The sequence below is a fragment of the Notamacropus eugenii genome, chromosome 2 (assembly GCF_028372415.1).
Source record: "Notamacropus eugenii isolate mMacEug1 chromosome 2, mMacEug1.pri_v2, whole genome shotgun sequence".
Classification (NCBI taxonomy): domain Eukaryota; kingdom Metazoa; phylum Chordata; class Mammalia; order Diprotodontia; family Macropodidae; genus Notamacropus; species Notamacropus eugenii.
In genome coordinates this window covers 469494602-469521396 of record NC_092873.1, presented here as the reverse complement: position 1 = coordinate 469521396, position 26795 = coordinate 469494602, and the positions used below count along the sequence as shown (strand labels likewise).

General features: G+C 38.2%; 1 protein-coding gene across 1 annotated transcript in view; it reads left to right on the top strand.

Moving 5' to 3' along the window:
- Positions 1 to 26795, top strand: part of PAPPA2 (pappalysin 2) — a 371731-nt gene that overhangs the window by 242262 nt on the left and 102674 nt on the right. Inside the window, exons 14-16 of the mRNA XM_072648561.1 lie at positions 4932 to 5103; positions 10257 to 10434; positions 11356 to 11569. Coding sequence (XP_072504662.1) covers positions 4932 to 5103; positions 10257 to 10434; positions 11356 to 11569 — 564 coding nt within the window. The remainder of the gene's footprint in view (positions 1 to 4931; positions 5104 to 10256; positions 10435 to 11355; positions 11570 to 26795) is intronic.

Here is a 26795-nt window from a genome sequence, read left to right as displayed (position 1 = left end):
CAAGGTCTTCAGCTTAATCCTGGCTGAGATGCCTTCAAAGTCCGGTCTTATCCATCTTGAACCAGACTCCAGGAGATTTTTAGGTAATCTGATCTCAGTCTACATATTAAGACTTCCTGGAGTTTTCAGTCACTTTTGACCTGTCCACTCCTGGGAAGAAAACTAATGAAAAACCCAAAGAGAACAAAAGCTCGGGACAGGAGTTCCTAAAATGTATGGCCTAATCTCCAACCTAAATTCATTTGTTCCTGTTTTCTTGGCACCCTCTCCTTTTACAGTATGTCCATGGACAGTTCTGGCTGAGCAGTCATACAAGGAGTGTGCTGAGCACACTTTGAGGAGGAAACTTCTGGTGGCTCTGGGATGCCGGCAATTCCATTGTCAAGGCACTGCCTGCTGGCATAGTCTGTGGGCAGGATTTTGTTACGCTGACTTTGAAGTGGCTCCACTTTGACGTACAATAAGAAAGTCTTTCCTCTCTTTACCACATAATGAAAGAGTAAACAATGGTTCTTTTAGAAAGACAGACATGCAATGGCTTCCATGTGCAGTGTGGAAAAATCTATACCATCCTATACAAAGGAAGGTGACCATGCTCTAGAAAGGAGGCACTTGATTAAAGGAAAGAGCTTTGGTGATTTCATGGCAGGCTCTCCTTCCTTTTCTGCTATTGCCCCCAAAATACAGCAAGACTTCTTACCCTGGGGTCTTGGGTGGGGTTCCAGGAATCAGTGAACTTAGTAGGGAAAAAATACATCCTTGTTTTCACTAATTCTTAACTGAATTTTATCATTTGGTTCAATTGCAAATATTAAAAAAATATTGTCAGAAGGGGTTGTAAGTTTTTACTGGATTGAATGACCATGACACTAAAAAAGCTATGAGCCCCTGGATTTGAGGCTTTCTATGTATCTTGGTAATACTGACTCTTCTTATATCCTTTCCTATCTACTCTTTATATTAAATCGTTAACTGTTATATACTCAGATCAGTTATCCTGAGCATTATAAAAAGTACTTTACTTTGACCATGAGAAAGCATAAAAGGACAAATGATATATAAGTCAGAAAATACAACTTGAAGAAGTATTTAAACTGAGTCTAACTTGGGAGTTGTTGTTGAGTCATTTTCAGTCATGTCTGACTCTGTGATTCTATTTGGGGTTTTCTTGGCAAAGATACTGGAGTGGTTTTCCATTTCTTTCTCCAGCTCATTTTATAGATGAGGAAACTGAAGCGAACAGGGTTAAATGACTTGCCTAGGATCACACAGCCAGTGTTTGAGGGCGGATTCTAAGTCAGGTTTTTCTGATTCCAGGCCTGGTACTGTATCCACTGCTCCACCTAGCAAACCTTCTTCTGTAATTATACTTGGATACAACTGCACAACCCTCTCTTCAGCTTCTATGCACATCTCAGCCTGTTTCACCTTATCTCGATCACTGTGCTGCTGCTTATTTCCAGAAACTGATCTTTTCTTGCCTGTTTTCTCCAGGGGTTTCTTGTGGATAAGGGGAAAGGAGCCCACAACCTTTGTCCTCTAATTAAAATATGCTATCTTCTCCCAAATATAGAATATTTTTCTAAGGCAGTAAATGCTAACTGACTGTATGTGTAATGTAATATTTTGTTCATCACTCCTAGGATATCATTTATTAGCCCAGTCAATGGTTGGATAGTCTAGACACTTATGGGATGGCTTATTGCCACTTCTGAACACTCGGTCTCCTCAGTGTCTTCTGGGAAGAAGACCAATAGGTTCTTGGTAGTTTTAGTGATATATAATATATTAAAATTATGTATTATATAATAGGATATATGTGTAATTATTTAAAACTATAATTAATTTGTATAATAGCATCATTTTAAAAAATATATTAGTCTGGCCCAGATGAGTCCAGAATATACCTCCAAGTAGTTGTCATTTTAAAAAATTTCCTATAGTGTTCTATAATTTATCTACACAAATCTTTAGTGTTCCTCTTTAGATGACTCCCAGATATTTTAAGAATTTCATAGTTATTTTCAAAGAGACTTGGCTTTCTAATATAGCCTCCTGGATTTTGTTATTATTACTCAGATGTGTTGTTGATCTCTCTGACCTATTCTGAGACAAGGCCATAATGAGGCCACAGGTCTCCTTCCACCAGAATCTCAGTCAAGTTACACAACAGTCATAAACCTCAATTTCTCTCCCATTCTTGTAGACTTCAAAGCATAAGTCAGCAAGTAGGTGTGATGATGTTCCTGAGGCTCCTGTCAATAAATTCTTAAGGTTAACTAGCCTAAAAAGTTATATTGTCTCTATTTAGTTTCCTTCTATAGTAACACGATGGGGGGAGTCAGTGATCAATACCTTTTCTTCACTTACATCAAGCATTCAGAAGACCTTCTATAATTTATAAAGTTCTCTCTGTCTCTCTCTCCCCTCTAAATTCTTGTCTCACAGGGTTATTGTGAGGATATACCCATGTGTATAAATGTATATACCTATATATAATATACACATGTGTATGTATTACCATTTGATATTACATATATAAATGTTGAATATCACTCAATCCTCACAAGGTTCTTGTGAGAACTTGCTCAGGTCACATAGCTAAGTGAGTTGTTTACACAGCCTTCTTTGCACCTGCTTCACCCCACTCCTGCAGTGAAAATATCCGTTGAAATGAGGTTCATTTCCAGAGAATCTTTTCATTTTGGGGCTACCAGAGACTGTATGGAATTGAACTTCTCTTGATTGACTCCTGGTGTGGATGGCTTAATGTGAGCTCTGAGCTGTGCTATCTTTCAATGCTGTACTCTGTCTTCTGCCCCTGAGCCATCTCAGTGCCTCTGTGACTTCATCAAAGTGGGTACTTCATCCATTCAGGCTTGCCCATTCTTTGTGAATATTTTGTGCATGTTCTATCATAACTGTGCTATGGCAAATCCACCCAATCAATGGGGACAGCAGGGAGAGTCCTTGAATTCTTCTAACAGTTTGAGGATACATATGGGGCAAATGGGCTATCCACAGCTTTTCTTCCTCTCTTGCTACACAACCAGTCCTTAAAAATAAACCATTGAGTTATTGATCTATCTATCCTTTGATGACACATTTTGAAAGCTTGGTGGCACCGAATTGTTTATCTAGCACCCCCAAATAGTTTAGTAGTAAAAAAAAATGAACTTGCAAAGTATTTTACATTTATTTACATCTATTACAATAACCCTGTGAAGTAGTTGCTGTTGTTATTATTCACATTTTGTAGGTGAGAAAACTGAGGCAGACAGAGATTAAATGAAGGCTCATGCAAGTAGTAAGTGGCTGAGGATGGACTTGATTCCCAATTTTCCTGAATTCTACCTGTTACATCACAGCGTCCAGGTACTTGGTTCAATCTTGTTGCCTATAGTACCATCTAAGGGATCTTTCTTTTGGTGCAATAGACCTCACCTTCAGAGTTTCCTCATTAAATGGCTGAAACATAGCTGTTACCTGGTTGTTGTTTAGCAGTGATACTCATTGTAAAGCTGCAGTCATTATCATCCCTGCTGTATAAGAGCCTCCTATAAATTCAGACAGAATATACTCAGAAAGATTGTTCATACAGGAGCAAACTTCTCACTTGGGGCAGCCCTTGGTCCCACCTCCACATGGCAATGATGGTTTGAAGTCTTCTTTTCTGGTGAAGGAGACTCTTTACCCTGACACTGACTTCCTTGCTGTTCCTTGCACAGGAACAGCATTTTCCAGTTCTGTGCATTTTTGCTGGTTATCCTCCATAGCTGGAATTCTCCAGTCCTCAACTCAGTCTCCTGGCTTCCTTGAAGTCCCTTCTAAAATCTCACTTTCTACAAAAAGTCTTTCCTGATCCCACTTAATGCTATTGCCTTCCTTCTATTGATTGTCTCTAATTAATCTAGCATATATCTTGTTTGTATATAATTGTGTAAATGCCTTCTTTACTGTATAATTATGGTGATTACTCACCCCAAGCACATATATAAGAACACACCACAGCACAATACTCCCTAGGCTCATACCTGCTTATTTTGGTGCTTGAAAGAGTGATACCTTGACTTGTGGATGTTGTTAACACTGATAGCCTAGAAGCTCACTAAAAATCATCATCAGTAATCTTTGCAAAATCCCCAAAATATAACTTATAGATCAATTGATCTCTAGCTCTGATAAGGAAGAACCCATGTAAAATCTGAGAGTGTCTTACAAAATCTTTTTGACTAATACTCCCACCAAGGGAAATTATGGGAACATTGGTATCTGGTTCATTTTTTCTTCCAGAAAGGGCTCTAGCTCTCTTGAAAATGCCTAGGCTAATAAAACATTTCAGTGTGAAAAATCTTGCTTCAGCCTACAAAAATTACAGATAAAACTTGTATCTACTCCATTTCACCCTCAGCAAACTCTCTTTTCTTTTTTGAAGGGCATTAAGCAAAATGTACTCTTCTGCGTTTCACCACAGAAGTGGAATTTGGGGGAATGTCTGTCAGTTGGGAAACAGCTGAACAAGTTGTGGTATATGATTGAATGCTACTGTGATATAAGAAATGATGACATTGATGATCTTAGAAAAACATGGAGATCTATATATTCTTTCTGAATTAGAACAGGACTGGATTGTTCCTTAGTGTGTACTTTTCCCTGCTAATGGCAATGTCTCTCTCCCTTGATAAACTAGAAAGAGGAAACAGAAAACAACTGAAAACTGTTTTTGGGGGGGGTGGTCAATTTAACATCACCTAACTATTCATTGACAGTTTCACCATTAGTTTAATGAATATCATGCCAAATAAATGCATCAAATATAATTCAGGGTTAAAGAAGACAGTTCTTAATACAGCCGGGACATTTTCCTACTTTTGGTTAGAGAGAACCAAAGAGCCAGTTCTAAGGTATATCTGCTTCTTTCTCCTTTCCAGTTGCACCCATCAGTCTTATGGAGAACAGGGTAGCTGTGTGCCATTGCTACTTGACCATGCAGATGTGGTGAATTGTACATCCAGTAGCCCAGGACACATGAAGTGTGCTGTCATCTGTGAAAGGGGATTCATCCTCCAAGCTAGCAGTGGACAGAGACTAAGGCCCATGCAGGTAAGTCAGGAAATGCTTGGTTGGAGCATCCCACAGAGGCAGCATGACCACAGGATTAATTTCTAGGTGCAGGGAGCTTTTCATTTTGTTGATTTTCATTTTGAATTAAAAAAAATTTCCCATTAAGGAGAGGATAAGGAACTTCACCAAGAAGGCCTTGACTTTAGAGATAGCAAGGTTGTGCATATATCATCTGTGGTTCTGAGATAAGAGATTTTGCTGTTTGAATAAACCATGAATTTCTTGCCAGGCCTGCGTTACAGTAGGAATGCCTGACATATTCTCATTGCTGAAGTTTTTCTTGTTTGAAGCTAGGCTCATCCTAGTTTGCTTTGGAGATGAGAATACCAAAGTGGTCAGAGATGCCAGAGGTTAGATGACAAGCAGCCATTCTGAAGTTTAGTGCCCTTTCTTTTAAAGTGTCAAAAAGGAAGAAATCGTCCCTGCCTTGGTCTTTCTCACCTCTCATGAGAAGCCCCAAATCCATTGGTTTAGGCAGAGACTGCTTGGTTCACTCTAGCTCTTTGGCTAGATTTCTTGAAGCCCAGTAATCCGTCTACAAACAGTCATTCACTCAATAATCATTTGATTGACAGCTGTGTGCAACACAGCCATCATCTTAGGTCAAAGGAAACCATTCTCCACCCATAAATCAGGGACCACTCATACCTACAGAAATTATGGAATATCGGGGTGGAAAACACCTTTCCAATAAGAGAGGAGGAGCTTACTGTCTCCTGCTTTGGGATAGCTCTCATTGTTTCAATGTTTTTATTTACATCAAGCCAAAATTTGCCTTCATATATCTTCTGATCTCTGTGGGGCCAGACAGAACAGGTCTACTCTGTTGGAAACTAGTATTAACACCAAGTGGTGCTGAGTATCATGAGGGGGGGGTCTATGCTTTCTTTACTTCCCCTACCTCATCATAAAGGATGGAGCCAAGAGAGCTCTACCTTTGCCTCTTGGGGAACCATTTAGAGACCACATTTTCTTTCTCCTTCTAGCCACTCTGCCTTCTCTCTTCCCTCCCTTCTCCAGGATCAGGGAAACTGGGAAGAGTTTGGCCGCTGAGGCTTGTTACTCCAAGTGAGCTCCATTTAGAATAATGGAAGCTTAAGTTCTTTGAACTTAGTTGAATGGCCTGAAGTTCCTTTTTAAATTTCTACTTTTGGGTGCTTATAATATTACTGTGACATGGAGAACAAATGACTCGTAAAGGAGAGAGTCAGATTATGGAAGACATTAAATGCCAGGCAGAAGAGTTTCAATTTTATTTTATCCCAAGGGCATTAAGGAATCACTGAATATTTTTGAACAGGGATGTAATATGATCAGATCTGTGTTTTGAGAGTAATGGTTAGTCAGTTCTGTGGAGGATGGATTAGTGAGGGGAAACACTGGATTCAGGGAGACCAGTTTGAAAGCTATAACAATAGGTCAAGCTAGAGGAAAAAGGGATCTGAAATAGGATTCAGATTCTGTGATTGAAAAGAGTACATGAAAGTCATTATGGATGCAGGATTGGCAAGACAGAAAATAGTTAATTGAATATAAGGGGTAAAGAAGAGAGAGGAGTCTGGAGTGAGTCTGAGGTTGTAATCCTGGCTGACTGAAAGGATGGTAGCATCCTCAAGATAAAAAGGGAAAACTTGAGCAAGAACAGATTTGGGAGAAAATGTGCTGAGATCCAATTTTGATTTGTTGAATTGGGTGGCCTATCAGACTTCCAGGTAGAGATGTCCAGCAGGTAAATGTTTCATGCAGAACCTGGGAGCTCAGGACTTTGGTTTTGTAATGCTTGGATAGAAATACATAGCATACAAAACCATTATTCTGTGCTTCTATCAGCAAAGCAATTCAGAAAGGTAAACTTCTCTTCTGCTATCCCCTAGCTCATCCTAACTTAGATAACGATTGAGGTACCCTGGCAGAACTAGATATAGAAAAGTATTTTCTTACTGCTCATAAGTTTTTCCTCCTATATATAAATGACATTTTCACAGCATGAGAATGGAGAGGCATCGTAGAATAATAATAACTGACATTTACATGTGCCTTACCTTTGACTTATACTAGGTGTGTGGTCATAGACCAGCCACTCACTATCCCAGGAAAACCACCAACACTATAAATTGCAAATGAATCAGTAATTTGCATGGACAAAGGAAGTTTCTATATTGGAATTTTCCTCTGCCAATGAAACCATAGGCCTGAATTCCCCTCACCCCAAAATAGTGAGAATTGAATATAATAAATTCAATATTGTTATTAAAAGAATACTGATTTAAATATAGGTTATTATGAATTCATTGTACAATTATAATTTCAATATTAATATACTATTATTGGTTTATTTTAATATTATTATGAATGTCCTGATGACATTTAAAGTTAAAATTACCCCTCCTTTTTGATTATATTTAACATACTGTGCCTCACAGAATAATTACCTGTATGTACACCTCACCTTTCTTACAATATTGTAAGCTCCTTGAGAGCAAGGGTGACATCTAATTAATTTTTCAATTCTACATGCCATGGGCATGATGTCTCATACATAGTATGTGATGAATAAATATTGCCCGTCTGAGTCCAGTAACAGAAAGGCAGATAGTTACACAGAAAGGAGGGAAAGAAAAAAGAAAGTAGGACAGAACAAAAAGTCATAAAAAATAGAGTGGGGAAAGAAGAATGGAAGAACTTATTTCTTGAGAAGTGACTAGAGAGAAGGAAAGTGAAACTGAAAATGTCATATTCCCATTAAAACATCTTAAGAAACTCAAGAAAAATAGTTGCACAGAGCTGAACAACGTGAATGATGATTTAAGCAACGCAGAGAGAGCTTGACAGACATTCTCACAATGGAAATACGATAATTAAGAGTGTGAAATAGACTTTCAGTTATAGGAGATAGAAACTACCTGGAAACAGCGATGGTGTTTATCACTGTGGTAGTAGGTCAGAGCCTTTCAGAGCTGAGAGCCATATTGAAAATGATGGTGTGATCTTTGTCAGCCACACAGAGTGGTCCACAAGGTATTCTCAGTTGACTGTTGTCCATTTCCTGAGACTGGCAAAGTTGAGGTATTTCTAGAGAGGATTTAGCACAAACAAACCCAATGCAACCAAGATTAGGAGGGAAGCAGAAAACTGGGAAAGAATTTTTGCAACTAGTGTCTGTGATCAAGGCCTCACTTCTAAAATATATAGAGAACTGAGTCAAATGTACAAGAATACAAGTCATTCCCCAATTGATTAATGGTCAAAAGATATGAACAGGGAATTTTCAGAGAAAGAAATTAAAGCTATCTATAATCATATGAAAAAATGCTCCAAAATCACTTAATTAGAGAGATGTAAATTAAAACAACTCTGAGGTACCACATCACACCTATCACATTGACTAACATGACAAAACAGGAAGATGATAAATGTTGGAGAAGATGTGGGAGAGTTGGAACACTAATTCATTGTTAGTGGAGATGTGAGCTGATCCAACCATTCTGGAGAGGAATTTGGAACTATGCCCAAAGAACTACAGAAATGCGCATACCCTTCGACCCAGCAATATTGCTTCTAGGACTGTATCCCAGAGATCATAAAAATGGGAAAGGGTCCCACATGTACAAAAATATTTATAGCAGCTCTCTTTGTGGTGGTCAAAAACTGGAAATCAAGGGGATGCCCATCAGTTGGAGAATGGCTGAACAAGTTGTGGTATATGAATATAATGGAATACTGTTGTGCTATAAGAAATGATGAAGAGGAAGACTTCAGAGAAGCCTGGAAGGACTTATATGAACTGATGCTGAGTGAAAGGAGCAGAACCAGGAGAACTTTGTATACAGGAACAACTACAGTGTGCACGGAATTTTTCAGGTAGACTTAGTCCTTCACACTAATGCAAGGACCTAAAAAATTCCCAATGGACCCTTGAGGCAAAATGCCTTCCACATTCGGAGAAAGAACTATGGAATTAGATTGCAGAATGAAGCAGACCATTTTCTCTTGTGTTATGTTTTGTTTTGTTTTATGGTTTCTCTCATTCATTTTAATTCTTCTATGCAACATGACTAAGGTGAAAATATATTTAATAGGAATATATGTGCAGAACCTATATAAGATTGTACATTGTCTTGGGGAGGAAGTGGAGAGAGAGGGGACAAGGGGAAGGGAGGGGAAAAAATCTAAGATATATGGAAGTCATTGTAGAAAACTGAAAACAAAATAATTTTTTAAAAAAAGCTTTTTTTAGACTAAAAAGTTGTTAGATCCCGCCTCTCTCCCATCATTTTGCATACACACATATTTTGGATATATATGTGTGTATATATATGTTTTATATGTTTATATTATATGTGTACATATATGTATGTATGTGTATATGTATGTGTACATACGCATGTGTGTACATATATATTGTGCACACACATATCCTTTATTTACTGCCATGTGAACATATTATATGCCCCAAAGAGAATGCAAACTCCTTAAGAACAGGGGCCATTTAATTTAATTTTGTCTTGTTTATGTACCCTTAGTGCCTAGCACAATGATTGACATGTAGTAATCACTTAATAAATGCTTGTTGATGAAGAGAAATCCAGAAGGATGACAAGATTGAAAGATCATTGAATAATATCCATTTACAAATACAATAGTGATAAATGTAAAGTCTTATCCATGTTCACCATGGGGGACAAGCTAGACCAGTTTATGAGGAGGTTTTCATGGATTTCAATCACCTTATGATTCATCAGTATATTATGGAAGCCTAAACAGGCACTGACTGACCCTTGGCTACTTGGGGAGAAGTTTAGTGTCCATTGGCAGAGAAGTGATAGTTCCACAATACTCTACTCTGGTCAAAACACAGCTGGAGTACAGATTCTATGATTCTGAGGCTTTTGTTTTTTTAAGTATCAGATCTGGAAGACAATAAAGGTGTCACCTTTTACTCTGCCACCTTTGCAAGACATCTCTGATTGGTCAAATTACTGGCTGCTGTGAGTCTACCAGGGAATATCTAGGGCCTGTGTTAATACAGCTTTATTAATAATTGCAATTTGAGGTGGACAAGATTCCTTGTCTTAGACTCTTGCCAAACTTGTGGATTGTTCTGATCGTCTTTTTAAATTTTCTGTGTTTAGAAGGAGATTCTGCTCACGTGTTCTTCTGGCCTCTGGGACCAAGCTGTCAGTTGTGCTCCCCTTGATTGTGGCATTCCTGATCAGTCACACGTGTCCTACGCAAGCTTCTCCTGCCTGGAAGGAACTGCCTTTCTGAAACGTTGTTCTTTCTCCTGTATCTCACCAGCCAAACCTCAAGGTATCATCACCTTGGACTTCATTTAAGTGTACGATCACCCTGGAATCTAAGACTGAGAGATTCTCTGCATCACATTCCCTTTGTTGCACAATTCCTCTTTTCTCTTCTTCCTCTTCCCTGCTTCTACGTACCTGCTGTACTCTCACTCATTCTTCTCTGATTGACAGTATTTTAGATCCCCATTAGTGAGAAGGTTCTATTCTTCCTGACTTTTTAAGACCAAAATCAATTGGGAATCTTAATTCCTTTTCATGATTTAGCCAATCCCTCTACAATGATTATTGTTGGAGAAGGTGTGGTGAAAGTTCTTCTCTTGTGATTAAAATAGGTGTTCTTTTTGTAATAAAGAAATTGTATTATGCAAAAAAGTTGCATCAATTAATACATTCAGAGCTAAAACAATCAATTTTTGCATTTTGCATGAGGCATGCCTTCAAATCACCTTTTTAGGACTCATTCAATAAAGTGGAGTTAGGGGATGGGTGAGCAGAGCTTGAGCAAGATGGAAAAAAGCTCACCTAGGGTATAGTAACAGTAGGGATAAGGTGGAAGCATGCCATCTGATAGCTTCTTATCTCAATTAACTGGTCTTGGAAAGTCAGTGCTTTTTTGCCTTAAGCCCAGTTGTTTTTAGGCTTCTGAAGGAATTCAAATGTTAGCGCCCTCTGTATTTTGGTACCCTGTAACTATCTGCTTGAAATCTCACCTTGGTTATACCTTTGAGTAGCATCCTGAAATTAAAGCTTGCTTTCATTTTGCTGTGGATTAGAGTCCTTTAAAAAATCTTACTGGACTTGGTGCTCACTTCCATTGTCACCTGCTCCAAAGAGGTCTCTCCTCTCCAGGCTGATCCTCTTCTAATCACTATGGATTTTCTAGCTTTCTATTTGAGCTTCTCTCTTTTATGTTTCCCGGAGTTAGGAATGAACCAGTGGTTGACCTGCCTTGAGGATGGGCTCTGGTCTCTCCCAGAAGCTTACTGCAAATTAGAGTGTGACGTTCCCCCTGTCATACCTAATGCCAACCTGCTACTGCCCCGCTGCCTCCAGGGAAATCACGATGTGGGATCCGTCTGCCGATACCAATGTGAACCTGGATATTATGTGGCGGAGAGTAAAGAAAGCAAGCCCAGAAAGTAAGTCACCCGTATTAGCAGGATTTGTTGTTGTCCTCACATTTTATTCTGTTGTTTCCATTCATAAAATTTTAAACCATAGTTTTAGAAGAGAATAATTGATGGCCATCTACTGTTTCTGGTTGTTTGCTACTACAAAAAGTGATGTTATAAATATTTTGTTGTATATGAGGCCTTTCTTTTTTTTTTTTTTTGTTAATGACCTCTTGGGTATATATCTAGCAATGGAATTTATGGGTCAAATAGTATGGACATTTTGGTCAAATTTTTCACATATTGACAAATTATTTCCTAGAATGGATGGACCAATTCATAGCCCCACCTGCAATATGCTAGTCTTCTTCTCTGTCTACAAGTTCTTGAACTTTGAATGCTTCCCTTTTGTCATCTTTGACAATTGGTTGAGTTTTAGGTAGAATCTCATATATTTCTCATTTTAGTATTATTATACAATTAGTCATAGAGACTAGGGAATACAGACTAGACCTGTTACTGGTATTAGGAACTTCCTAATGAAAAAAACCTCCTTCTACCAATGCAGGTTGACACCTTCTCTGTAATTTATAATCTTAGAAACTTGCCTAGAATATTTAGAAGTTACATTTACTTAGAGTAATTAGCAGTGGTTTGTTCAGGATACAGCAATTATGTATCAGAGGTGACTTATGAATCTAGGTCTTCTTGGCTTTGTCACCAGCTCTGTATCACTAATCCCATGCTCCTTTTAATGTGGCTGTTAATTGTTTATCCTTCTTTTGAGAACTGCTTCTCTCCTGTCCTTCTTCCATCACTTGTATGTTGGGGAATCGTCTTGGTTTTTAAACATTTTTGTTAGTTGCTTGCCTGTCTTAGATAATGGATCCTCACACAAAGAAATGTGTTACAAAGATTTCCCCCATCTCCTTCCTCATCCTAATTGCTTTTATTTTTCATGCAGAAACTTTTAAATTTCATGTAATCAAAAATATTTCTTTTTTATGATTGTCTTCTTTATTTGCTAAAGATTTATCTCCTCATCATAGTAGTGAAAGGCACATGATCTGGTTCTCTTCTGTTTTGTTTATGGCATGTCTTTAATATTCAGGGCATGTATTCATTTTGAGAGTATTCTGGCATATGGTGTAAGATGTTGATGATTTCTGCCTGACTACTTTCCAGAAGTCTCAGAAATCCTTGTTAAACAGGGAGGGTTTCCCCCCTATGTAATTTATGTTTTCAGATTTATTAAACACTTTAGCTATTGAGTTTATTAAACACTAAGTTATCTTGGAGTCTTTTTCTTCTAGTCTGCTATATTGATATTTTTAAATTCTCACCAAAAAATCTTGATAACTGATATAATTTGAAGTCTAGGAGTGATAGCCTCATTTTTCCTTTTTTTCTATTACATTCCTTCATTTTCTAGATCTTTTTATTGCTCCAGAGGAATTTTGTGATTATTTTGTGTAGCTCAATGAAAGTTTCCTCTTGGTAGTTTAATATAGACTAAATCTGTAATTAATTTTTGAGATATTATCATTTTGATTATATTGGCACAGCCTAGCCATGAGCACTGAATACTTCTCCAGTTACTTAAATTGTTCTTTGTTTCCTTAAGGGATAGTTTGTAATTATATTTCTTCATGTATTGAGTTTGCTTTGCTAGATTGACACTCAGATATTTTATATCTTTTGTAGTTACTTTGAATGGTGCTTCCTATTTGATTTATTTCCATCTGGAATTTATCATTGCTATCTGTAGAAACACTCATTTTTGTGGATTTCTTTAGTAACTTGATTCTTATATGAATTTATTATTATTTTTTTTTTAGCAATTACTTTCTTCGTTGATTTCCTAGGATTTTTAAAGTAAACTATCATGTCATCAGCAAACAGGGATATATTTTTTTCTTCTTAACCTATCTTCATGGATTTAATTTCTTTCTCTTATCTCATTGCTATTGTTATCATCTCTAGAACCATGCCAGATTACATTAGGGAAATATAAATTTTTTCCAAAGTAAAAATGCTTTACTCCTAGGTTTATTGGGAATGGTTCTGGTATTTCCCTGTTACACACAATGCTCTCTTTTTGTTTTAGATGTATACTTTTATCATATATTTTTCAAAAGACTGTTTTATATATGTCATAAATTAGTATTGCACTTTGTCAAAGATTTTTCTGTATCTATTAATAAAATCATGTGGTTTGGGTTGTTTTTTTAAATATGATTATAGAGAGTTAAATTATCCCAATTTTATAGAGGAGGGAACTGAAGCTCTAATTGATTGTGATATGCCTACCGTCACACAGCTAATAAGTGTCAAAATCAAGGCTTGATTCCAGATCTTACAACTGCAAGTCTAGGGCTCTTTGGAATGCTGCCCTTGATTTCTTTATATTTCTTAAGAGGCAGCCTAGTATAGCATAGAGAGCAGTAAATCTGGAATCAAGAAGACCTAGATTTGATTCCCTCCATATATATTTACTAACTTTGTGAACCTAACTTTTCTTAGCCTCAGTTTTCTGATTTGTAAAATGAGAGTAAATATAAAACGTTCATCCTACAGTCGGTGCCAGGATCGCTTGCTTCTCTCAACCTTTATAATGTGAGGGAGTTACACTTACTGACCTCTGATGTCCCTTCCACCTCTGAATCCATGCTCCTTTGAGCCTCTGAAATGAGAATATACGTGTAAAGAGCTTGGGGAAAATTAAAGCACCGTATAACAGCTATTAGTAATCAGCATGGATATTTTCTCCTCTGTCTGAACTCTCCAATCAGACAGAATTTTAGTGTCTTCTCTCATCAAAATTTTTAGAGTTCATTGTCTGATCTCTTTCCCTCTTTTACTTATCTTGTATACTATTTATTTTTATGCATATTGTTAATTCTCCACCCCCTCAAACCCTCCCCCACCCAAGAAAAGCTCCTTGTGGTCCAGGGCTATTTGGTCTCTGAGGTGTCTCCGGAGTCTAGCATAGTTCCTGGTTCATTATAGGAACTTAAATGTTGGTTGAGTTAAACTGACTTGACCATTCTGCCACTCTCCCAACCCCTACTTCTGAATGTAACTGAATTCTCAGCATCATCATTCTATTACCCTTTACTCTGAGTCTACAAGGAAATTAGGAATACTATGGGAGGAAAAAGAGTATCCTCCTAGCTCCATTTTGGACATTTTTTTTCCTGTCTTCATCAAGTACCCTTCTCCCTGCTTTCAGCTACATTCCTAGTGTCATAAATAATTACAGGTAGGGAAAAATACATTTAACTTTGCTTAACTAAAAAGTAGCATATAAGAACAAAAGTAGTCAGTAAATGTGCCCCAGGAAGCCCATTACAGGCATGTTCAGTGACTTTGCCTTATTCCTGAATGAATACTGAATGAAGAATGATAATAATAATAATAAACCACTTATTAACGCTCACAGAAGTTACAAATATAAAAAAGCAAGGTAGCCCTTGCCTTCAAAGACCTTACACTCTAATAGAGACAATATATGTCAAAAGAATGAAAGTCAGGGAAATGTTTTGGAAGTCATAGGTAGTAAGTCTAGGAATAGTTTGTGTTGTTTTGCATATTTTTCCAGAGGTGGCGGTGGTGAGAGGGGAAGAGGGAAAAGGAATAAGGGAATATGCATTGATATGGCATCTACTCTGTGCCAGACTCTGTGCTAAGTGGTTTTAAAATATTACCTCATTAAAAACCTTGAGAGGCAGGTATTATCTCCATTTTCAGGTTGAGGAAACTGAGCCAAACAGAAGTTAAACGACTTGTGTAGGGTCACACAAAGTGTCAGAAGTTGATTTTGAACTCAGGTCTTCTTGACTCCAAGTCTAGCACTCTGTCCACCATGCCACCTACCAACCTAGGAGAGGTCACAGCAGTATAAGATTAAATGGGTAGAACAGTGGTAGATCTGGATCAGGATAGAAACAGCAAATTCTCAACAATCAGGAGTCCAGGGTTAGGCTAGATATAGAGAATATTCATTATTTAAGAACCATGCGTCAGTATAGATATGGAGAACCTTCATCAGTCCAAAGCCCAGGGTCAAGACAGATGTAGAGAACACTTACCAATGAAAAACCCAGGGCCAGGGTAAACATGGAAAACTCTCATCAGTAAGCAGTGTGTGTATTTGTTCTTTGTTGCCAAAGAAGACCATGCCATCAGAGAAATAATGACATGACTTGCAATTGACTTTGTTTTTTGAGTGAGGGAGGGCTGTGCAGGTCACCAGCCTCACTTCTCCTCCAAGGCCATCTGAATACAGTGACTAAATATTCATCAGGATGACTGGAGATGACCCAGGATGAGGCAGTTGTGGTTAAGTGACTTGCCCAAGGTCACACAGCTAGTGAGTGTCAAGTGTCTGAGGTGAGATTTGAATTCAGGTCCTCCTGACTTCTGCACTGGTGCTCTATCCACTGCACCACCTAGTTGCCCCACAATAAGCAGTCCAGGGCTTAAGGGGAGGGGCCAGGCTGTCTGGTCTGAGGTATACACCAGTATAGGATGAAGAGGTATGGTGGCATGAACAAGGTCAGTTCCTTGACTGATACATATCTAGAATCACAGAATCTCTAATTTAGAGGGAGTCTTGGAAGATCCAGTGACCTGCTGAACAATTTCAACTGTGTATCTTCTAGACATCTCAAACTAAACATGTCCAAAAATAACTCACCTCTCCCAAACCCATCTCTTTTTTTATGATTTGTATATTTTTGTCAAAAGCACTACTGTCTTTCCAATCACCCAGATTTGCACTGACTCTTTGACTGTCTTTGATTCCTTACTATCCTTTTACTCCTACTCTCCATCCAATCAGTTGCCAAATGTTATCAATTCTAGCTCCTCACCGTTTCTCACATCTGTTGCCTTCTCTCTAGAACTCAGCTATTACCCTATTGCAGGCCCTCATTATCTCTCGCCTGGCCTGTTGTTGGAGTCTTAATTGATCTCACTTTTTCCATTCTCTGCTGTCTCTAATTCATCCTCCACAAAGTTGATATTCCGAAATTACAGATCTGATCATATTGTTCTTCTGTGTAGAAAGCTTCAGTGGATGCCAATTGATTCTAGAATCAAATGCAAACCTTTCTTGGCATTTAAAGCTCTGCATAGTTTGATTCCAACCTATCTTTATAGATTGATTTAATGCTACCTCCATTCCTAAACTCCAAGCTCTACATTCCAGTCCAGTTGACCTACTTAACTCACTGTTTCCCCTACATGGCCTTCTAGCCACCATACTTTTGCACATACTATCCCCCTTGCAGGCCCAGAATGCACTTTCCTTATCTTCACCTCTTAGATTCCACTGTTTCTTTTAAGGCTCATTTCAAGTGCTACCTCCTACAAAATGCCTTTCTTGATCCTTCAGTTAGAATCTCTCACTTCGCATTTATTTTCAATATGTTTTACCTTTACTTATTTCCATACACAATGTCCTTTTATAAAATGCACCTCGGGAAGTATTTAATTTTGTCTTGGTACCCTCAACCCTTAACATAGGGCATTTACCTGTTAGAAGCTTAATAACTGCTTGTTGAATGAAAAAATGAATGAATAGGTATCTTTTTGACAACATCCCTTACATTCGGCTTCCACTTATAGACCTACATTTTCTTTGTGACCCCACTAGCTCCAGTGGCAACTCCTTCCCCTAATAAAAAGATTCAACTAGAATTTGGGGGGAGAGTACAATGATACAGTCAAGAATAAATGGACAGGGGACAGCTAGGTGGCAGTTAGGAGCACCTAAGTTCAAATCTGGTCTCAGATCAGATTGTGTGACTCTGGGCAAGTCACTTGACCCTGATTGCCTCCAAAAAAAAAAAAAAAAAGAACATATGCACAAATGTGTTGCCACTCTGCAGACATCCTGAACATATGCATGACATAGGAAGGGAGAATCTGTGCCCTTTCCCAGGAAGGCCATAGCAGTATGGTCTCCATAGGATGATAGGATCGTACACTATGAGTGAGAAGGGACCTCAGGGACCATGCAATCCAGTCCTCACATGTGACAGATGAGGAAAATGGAAGTGACTGACCCAAAGTCACACAGCTAAGTAGGTGGTAGAGCTGGGCTATAAACATAGGTCCTTTGATTGCAGAGCTAGCCCTCTTTTATTTTCTATTCTGTATTCTACTGTCAAAGCAGTCTTCCTACCAATAAACAGCAGTGGCTCCCTATTGCCTCCAGGATCAGATAGCAAATACTGGCTTTTAAAGCTTTTTGTTACCTCCCCCCTTCCTCCTTTCCTATTCTCCTTACCTTACTCCTCTCCAGGTGCTGTAGGATTAAGTGAGATTATCCCTGTTGTTTCTGAAACAAGTCACTCCATCTCCCAACTGCATGCGTTTTCACTGAATGACCCCTGTGCATGGAATGCTATTTGTACTCATCTGTGTCCTGCCTTCTCTGATTCCCTTCAGATTTCAGCTAAAATCCCACCTTCTTCAAAAAGTCTTTCCCCAGCCCCTTTAATCCTAATAGTTTCCAATTTATCTTTAGTATATCTTGCCTGTACTTCATTGTTTATATGTTGTCTCCTCAATAGAATGGGGGGGGCAGGGGCCATGTATTTGCCTTTCTTTGTATCCCCAGAACTTGGGACAGTATCTAGCACATAGAAGATATTTATTAATATCGCAATAATTTTGTAATCAAAAATTCATAAGAGATAGCATTCTTGGAGCAATGATTTTCACCAGTACCTTCCCCCAGGGACTGCACCCAGATGTAGGAAAGAGATAAGAAGGCTACTGGTTCTTGTGAGCATGTTTCATTTCCATATGTTCTACATCTGATTTGCATATATATGCATATATAGCCCATACTATCTATTCTCAGACAATTTACAAGTTAAAAAATTAGTTCTGCATCACAGATCGGCATCTCTCAATTATTTTTCTTTTTTTTTCATTACTTTTCACCCAGCCACAAACACCACATCAGATATTGACCCCCATCAGTGTGTGGCAGGGGAACATTTCAGGGGAGAGAAGGGTCTCCCAGTAGAATTCTGCCTTGGACAAGGAAGTTCTTATTGGAACTTTGGGTCCTTTCCTAACCAATGGCTTTGGAATTCTGGAATTGCCATTCAGGTGAACAAGTATGGGGAAGATATGATTCTCTGCCTTGTCCTTAGCGCTCAGACATTCATTTTTCCCACCACAAGGCCAGGGCATGTGAGGGCCATTTGTTGATACAGCTTTGCTGGCTGAGAAAGTGGGTGCTTGAATCACTCCGTCAAGCCTCAAATTTGGATTAAACATTTACATTTGCAAGCACCCTGCTGAGGAGAGATCAAATTATTTACTATACACTGTGTAAACTGATTAAATCTTGGTTTACTCCCGTTTACATAGCAGGCCATGGATTAGGTAATCAGATGCTTGGAAGTTGGGTGTAAATCACTGTCACAAGCTGTTTAGGTTTACCTTATGAACTATGTAAGCCTCATTCCTCTGTCAATGTGGCAATTCTAGGGCTTTAGAAATGGAGCCTTAAAGGTCCCTCTGGACATCTAAGCACAAGGGATGAAACTAAGCAAGTCCAGGAGAATGAATACAAGTCAGATTATAGAGCTCAAAGCTTCCTCTGGGCTTGGTGTTTCTTTAAAAAAAAAAAAAAGCCATAGCTATAGTCATGTCTTCCAAGAACAAATCTCACAGACACAATATTTTGGAATTGGAAGGGACCTCAGAGTCAGGCTAGTTCAAAGTGTACTTTAATCAGACAAGTAGTCATCCAGTTTTTGTTTGAAAACTTCCAATGAGGAAAAACCCGCTAGATCTAATTGTTACACATATTGAGCCTAAATCTTTCCTTTTTTCCTCTCCAGCTGCTAGACTGTCCCTCAATACCACCCCTTCAAGGTCATTATGAACCAGCTCTGTTTATTTATGTGTTTTCTTCTATTTAGAATGGGGGCTTCTTGAGGGCAAGGGCAATTTTTGCCTTTCCTTGTATCCTCAGTGCTTAACACAATACCTGGCACATAGTAGGCACTTAATAACTGAAGACTGACTAAATCTGTCTCTGATCAACTTCTATCTACTGCTTCTAGTTCTTTCCTTTTGGATTGAGTTGAGTGAGTCTAATTTGTTTTCAGATAATAGCCTGTTTTCCGTGCTGCTGCTTCTTACATCCAATAAAGAATAATAGATGATTTTTTTAAAGACCCAGGATTCAACTTCCTCTAAGATCTTATTTGTCTGAGCTTTGTTGCTTCAGAGAACCAATACCCATTCTTTCTCAATGAAATATATATATGTATATATATGTACATATATACATATATATATACACACCTGCATTTGAATTATACACACATGTATATGTATGCATATATGTCTATGTCTATATCTATATATTCCTCACTAACCATAGGTATCCCCCAAGGCTCTGCTCTGGACTCTTCAAATCTCCCCCTATATCATTTCACTTGATGATCTCGTCTCCTCCCACAGATTTAATTATCGTCTCTGTGCTCATGTTTCTCAAATATGCCTATCCTGCCCTAACCTCTCTGTTGGCCTCTAGTCTCATATCTTCAACTATCTTTTAGATGTCTCAAACTGGATGTCCAGTAGACATCATAAACTCAACATGTCCAAAACTGAACTCATTATCTTCCATCCTAAATCCTCTCTTCTTCCAAAATTCCTTCTTACTCTTGAGGCCACCACTATCCTCTCAGTTTCCCAGGTTCATAACCTGGGCATTATTCTCAACTCTTACTATTACTCCCCAAATTGAATCTTTTGCCAAGATCTGTCAATTTTACCTTTGCAACATCTCTCAGATATCCCCTCTTCTTTCCTTTGATGCTGCCACCAACCTGATAAAGGCTCTTATCACCTTCAGCTTGGACTATTGCAATAGACTGGTAGACAGTCTGCCTGCTTCAAGTCTCTTTCTACTCCAATCCATCTCCCTTTCAATCACCAAAGTGATGCAGGTCTGACCATGCCAGTCACTGCCTGATAAACCCTAATGGCACACTATTACCTCCAGGATCAAATACAAAATCCTCTATTTTGCTTTCATAACCAACCCCTTCTGACCTTCTCTGACTTTTCTAGTTTTCTTACACTTTTCTCCTGAACATGTACTTTTTGATCCAATGAAATCATCTTCCTGGCTGTTCCCTAAGATGCTCTATCTCTCAGCTCTGGGCATTTCCTCTGGTGTCCCTTGTGTCTGAATTCTCTCTCTTCCTCTCTCTCTCTCTCTCTCTCTCTCTCTCTCTCTGTCTCTGTCTCTCTCTCTTTCTCTCTCTCTCTCTTTCTCTGTCTCTTCCTCTCTGCCCCCTAGCTTCCCTGGTTTCCTTCAAGTTCCAATTAAAGTCCCACTTTCTAAAGGAAGCCTTTCCCAATCCTCTTAATTCTGTTGCCTTTCTTTTAATTATTTCCTATTAATCCTATATATAGCTTGTTTGTACGTATTTGGATGGGAAAAATATGCCTTTATTTTTAATTATTTCAAACTTAAATTTAGCATTTCCTTTAATTCTTTAATAACATTGTTCTGAGAAACAGTCTATAGGTTTCAACAGACTGATTCCTAATGGGTCTCTTGACTCAAAAGGTTAGCAACACTTAGTCTAGATGGTCTAAGATTTGTCAGACAGGTACTACCATTTCAGAACATTGCTTTTTATTTACTCACTCACTCATTCCATATTCCTTATGTTAGTACAAATATACTATACAGGGAAAGCAGGGGTAGAAATTCTTTCCCAAGCTAGGAATGATGAGACCTATGCTCAATCTACTTCTCCCAACCTACAGGCTCCAATTTTTTAATTCATTCCTTATTCATTAAAAAATAAAAACATTTATTGGGTATACATTATATAGTCAAGATGGTGTGTCATGGGTTCTCTTCAAAAACAAAGTATGCGTAACAATAACAATCTAACCACCATCCTACTAGGTATTTAGCCAGAGCTGGAATCTAGTTCTGGCTTCTCTTTCTCCTCCTCCTTCTCCTTCTTCTTCTTTCTCTTCCTTTCTCTCTCCCTCTATCTCTTCCGTTTCCTCCCTCCCTCACCCCAAGCTTGGGAGTAATATGACCAGAATTGTGCATTAGGAAGATTAAATTTGGTGCACTTACATACAATATTTGGCATACAAACTGCACCTGTGATTTAATTGGTGTGGGGTGCCACAAATAGAGAAACTTCTACCAGTACAATTTAGTACTTTCTCTGTAACTCTAATTTTATATTTAATTTTTAAAAATATGTAATAATCTACTGTTCTATCTTTTTTCTTATGTTCTGAATATACAACAGTTGCTCCAGGCTTAGAAGGATTAAAGCTAAGAGATGATTACAATGAAGGTTTCTATTGAATAAAGTAATGGCACTTAAAGTACCCTTAACTGTACTCTAGATATATAGCAAAAGCAAATGGGAGACTGGGTGAAAGGAAGACATTCAGGAAGCTAAGCCAAGTTTCTGCTTCTATTTGGAAGTATTTTGAAACAACAGATCTTGGTCATTTGTTCGGGGATAAAATTTAAAATAACAATAATAGTCATTTAAATTTCCATAGCAATCTAATACTTATAAAAAGGCAGCATGGTATTGTGATAGAAAATTGGACCTCAACTCATAAAGATGTAGGTTCAGATCCCGCCTCTGATACACACTAACTGTAATCTGGGCAAGTCACTTAACCCCTTGGTGTCCCCAGGCACCTTTCTAATGTTGTTAATTACAGATGGGATCATTGCTTTGAACAGGTAGAGTTTCCACAATATGGACCTCCCCACATTGAAGAAATTACAGGATGAGATGCCTTCCTCACAATTCTTCAAGATTTACATACATGTAAATACATGCCTCATTTTATAGCTAAAAAAGCTGAGTTACAAAGAAGTGAATTGCCGGAAGTTCTGGGACTTGAATCCAAATTTTTAATTTCAAGTCTAGCTCTTTTCTATTAAGCTACATTGCTGAGAAAAGTAGGTATAAAGTGACTTTCCAAGGTAGAAGAAAAACCAAAGCACTGAGCCCTCAAATAGAGGGGACCTTAGCACTCTTCCCAAGTGGTAAGGAACTAAGTGCTAAAGACTTCAGCCAGGAGAATCCTCACAAAGAGAACTTTAACTTGACGTTAAAACCCAAGCAGTAAATAAATGGTGTCATGGAAAGAGCACTAGATTTGACAACAGGGGATTTAGGTTCAGTCCTTGTTCTGCCACTGACCTGTGGGACCTTGGTCAAGTCATTTAATCTCTAAGATTTTCAATTTTCTCATTTGTAAAATGTGGGGAGTTGGCCTAGAAGACATTAACTTCCCTTCTATCTCTCAATTAGTGATCCTTATGTAAATACTAATGAGTGAAGTAAAGGTAAGTCTGTCTAGTGAGGTGATAAAGACCTTAATTCCAACTGTCTGAGAAGATAAGTGAGATGGGTGAGGCATACAGGAGTTGACCATTCCTGAAAGGGATGTGTACTTTGGTTTTGGAGTCTTCCAGAAAATACATCATAGACAGGATGGGGATGGTAGTTCTCCAAAAATATGTGTCCAATGGGAATAAATCAATCAGTAGGATTTCATAACTTTGTGACCTATAGGAAGTTTAAGCTAATATATATCCACCCAAATGAGAGAAGCAAATTCCATCTGGTCTAGTGGATGTTATAGGTCAGTTAGATACCATACACAACTGGACTCAGAATGTGATGTCTTTCTAAGACTTATTGATTTTCAATAATAATAAAACCTATAAATTTAAATATTCAAAAGAACCCATACACCATGCAAGAATTGAGGGGTAAATGGAAATCATCCTTAAAGTTCTTGCTCCATTTCTCCATATGGTTCTTGTTAACATACCTACTCTTGTTCATCACTCCTCCATCCCTGCATTGGGCTAACTTCTTAATTAAACTTTAACAAATGTATTTGGCTTATACTTTGACAAAGGATATCCTATTTTGACCTTGCTCAGCTTTTCTGTTTGTTTACTTGTTTCTTTCCCCTACCATGGTTACCTTTTTTCATTGGCTTTTTATCTTTTTGTGAGAGGGCAAATTCAGCAGGCTTACTTTGCCTAGCTTTCTTCTTGTTTCTGCTGATTGCTACACAATTAACTTAATATCAGAATTATTTTACCTTTCCTAGCTCACTAAGATGGGCCTCTCTGCCCACCTAGGAGGTGCTGTCACATTTTATAACAACTTCCTCCAGGCTAATTAGCAGCAGTACCAGCTGTTCTCCCTGACTTTCCCCACTGTATTAGTTATTTCAAAGTATATGTGTCTGAGGATGTTGTAGAAAAGAAGACAGATTTATATACCAACTACCCTTCATCTTGCATGGTAGCAACTTGATTAGGTACCTTGAGGGTCTAACTTACAGGCAGCTGTCATTGATGGCCTTCTAGAAACATTTATTGACTAATAATTCTGTGAAAGGTATTGTGGTAACTGCTTGGGGATACACAAATGGAAAAATATAAAAAGATAGTCCTTGCTTTTAAATGAAGTTCTTGCTTAGAAGTTTTACACCAATAATAAGGACAAGAAGTGTGGAAATTCTCACATGGATCTGTGATCCCATTGATTTGGGCATTCCTCCAACTATGAAGGTTATAAACCATCCCTATATACTTATTTCTTTTTGTGACTCTTGCCCTGTCCTCTCATATGCTGACCACAGGTAGTCAACTCAACAAGCTCAAGCACTTCCTTTCTCCTGACATTATAAAGATACCAATGAAACTCTCTGTCTCCAATGATTTTCCATAGTTATCTGACTTCCCTTTAGAAAGCCACAAAGCTTCATTAATGATACCAAGGTTCTCTCAGAAACAAATGCAATCCTGTATTTTTATTGTCAGCATTCTACCTGTGTTGTTGTGTGGCAATGGCATGGGGTAGGTACAATAGCCCCCAAAGAATTGAAAGGAATACCTCAAGTAGGCAAAGAATATCAACTCAAAAGAAAAATTACTATTAACAACTAGATGAGAAAAAAAATTGCTCCAAGTCACTAATAATAGAAATGTAAATTGGAAACACCCCTGAGGTTTCCCTGAACATCCAACAAATTGGCAAAGATGGCGGAAGATGGGAATAGTTAATATTGAAAGGTTGTAGAAAGAAAGGCACATTAATACATTGTTGGTGGAGCTGTTAATAGGTATAAACATTCTGGAAAGCAACTTGGAATTATATAAAGAGAGTGATTAAGTCATCTATACCCTTTGACCCAGATGTTCCACTGCTAGGCATGTACCCCAAGGAGGTCAGTGACAGAAAGAAAGGCTTAATATACAATATTTATAAAGGCTCTTTCTGTGTGTGGTGACAAAGAATTAAAAACAATTTGATTAGCTAAACAAATTGTGGTACATAAATGTTATGGAATATTACTGTGTTGTAAGAAACACCAAATATAATGAACACAGGCAAGCAAATAGATGTAAACTGAACCAAGAAAACAATATATACAATGCCTACAATGATATAAATGGAAAGAACAACAATCAGAAAACATTTGAAACTAAATGTTGTGAAATTATAATGACAAAGATTTGCCCCAAAGAAGACATGGGGAAATCTCTCTCTCCCTTCTTTGTATATGGTGGGAGTCCACAAGTACAGAATACTGCATATAACATCGAACGTTTTTGATGTGATCATTAGTGTTTTCCCCCTCTCTTTTTTGTTCTTTGATTTTTAAAAAAGATGGCTCTTGGGAAAGGAGAGGAGAAAGGAGAGAATAAAGGGGGAAGTAGAAGAAAGATAAATAGCAAAGGTATCAATAAAAATGCAAAAAATGAATGTCATGGAGGGGGCTATGAGGAAAAAATTAGAAAATAACTAAGTTCATAGGAAGAGTCCAATACAGTGCCATGTGAGGCTCATGGAAGGACCTTGAAGGCTCAAGTTGAGGTACAAAGGCATCATGGACTAAGTGCTGCCTAAGTTGTAATATGAAAGGAGAGTGGAATTTCCTCAGACAAAGATGAGGTGTGTGTGTGTATGTTTGTGTGTGTGCGTTGGCAAAGCAACCTCAATTTCAGACATAGGGGATCTCTTGTACAGTGTACAAGGGATAGAGGGCAGACAGGGAGAAGGAAGGTTCTTCTACTAACAATCTATATGACCCAGGGCAAGTAATTCCATCTCTCAGGATCTATCTCAGTTTCTTCATTCAGAAAATAAAGTGATTAAACCAGTTTTAACACCTTATAAGTCTACATTTAAATTTAACCTGAGGTCATGTGACATAGTGGTAGAGAGAGCTAGTCTTCTGAATCAGGAAGCCCTAAGTTCAAGACATGTAGTGATTGAGTCACTCTGAACAAGTTTCTTAACCTCTCAGTGCTCTGTCCTTTCTCTAAAACACTTAAGTTGCAGAGAAATCATTGAACATTGGTAGAAAGAATTACCTCATCTGGGCATTCCCCAAGTCATTGAAATCATAGGTCTGACTCTTAAGTTTCTGTTTTCAATCACAAAAATTACAGAGAAAATATGTTATAAGAACGTTAGTACTCACTAATAACAGAAGCATCAACATGCTCACATTTTACTCATGACCTTAGGATCCCTTCCCAAGGCCCTAAGGAAGCCTTAGTCAATCTTCAGTGGTCCTGGGCCTCATCCTTCTGAAGGGCAATGATGGTTTGATTCTCTTTTTCTATAGAGGTTGTAACCCACTCACTCCTAAGGGAAATAAATGTCCCTTGAAGCTTGGACAGTTGGAGATTTCCAAAGTCTGGCTAAGTAGAATGACTTTTAATGGTAGATCTAGAGGTTATATAGGAGGATCATCAATGGACCCTTGGAAGCCATTAGTCCAACATCATCATCTTACAGATAACTGTGGCTAGGGAAACTGAAGTGACTTGCCCAAGGTCACAGAGGTAGGAAGGGATGGTACCAAGACATGAACCTTGGATCTCTGACACCAAATACAGCCTTCTTTTTATGGGAACACATTTTCTCCACTTTAAACACAGAGCTACTCTTTCTAGGCTCTTACAGAGAATCATCATCACTCAGTGTGAGGGGGGCTTTAAGTGCTTGGCTCTCCAAAAGTTTTCTTTCCAATCAATCAATAAATAAGCATTTATTAAGTACTTGCTGTGTGCCAGACAAAGTGGTAAAGTGCTAGAGCTACAAAGGGAAACAAATAGACAGTCCCTGCTCTCAAGGAACTCATATTCCAATGAGGGGGAAAAACACCATGCAAACAA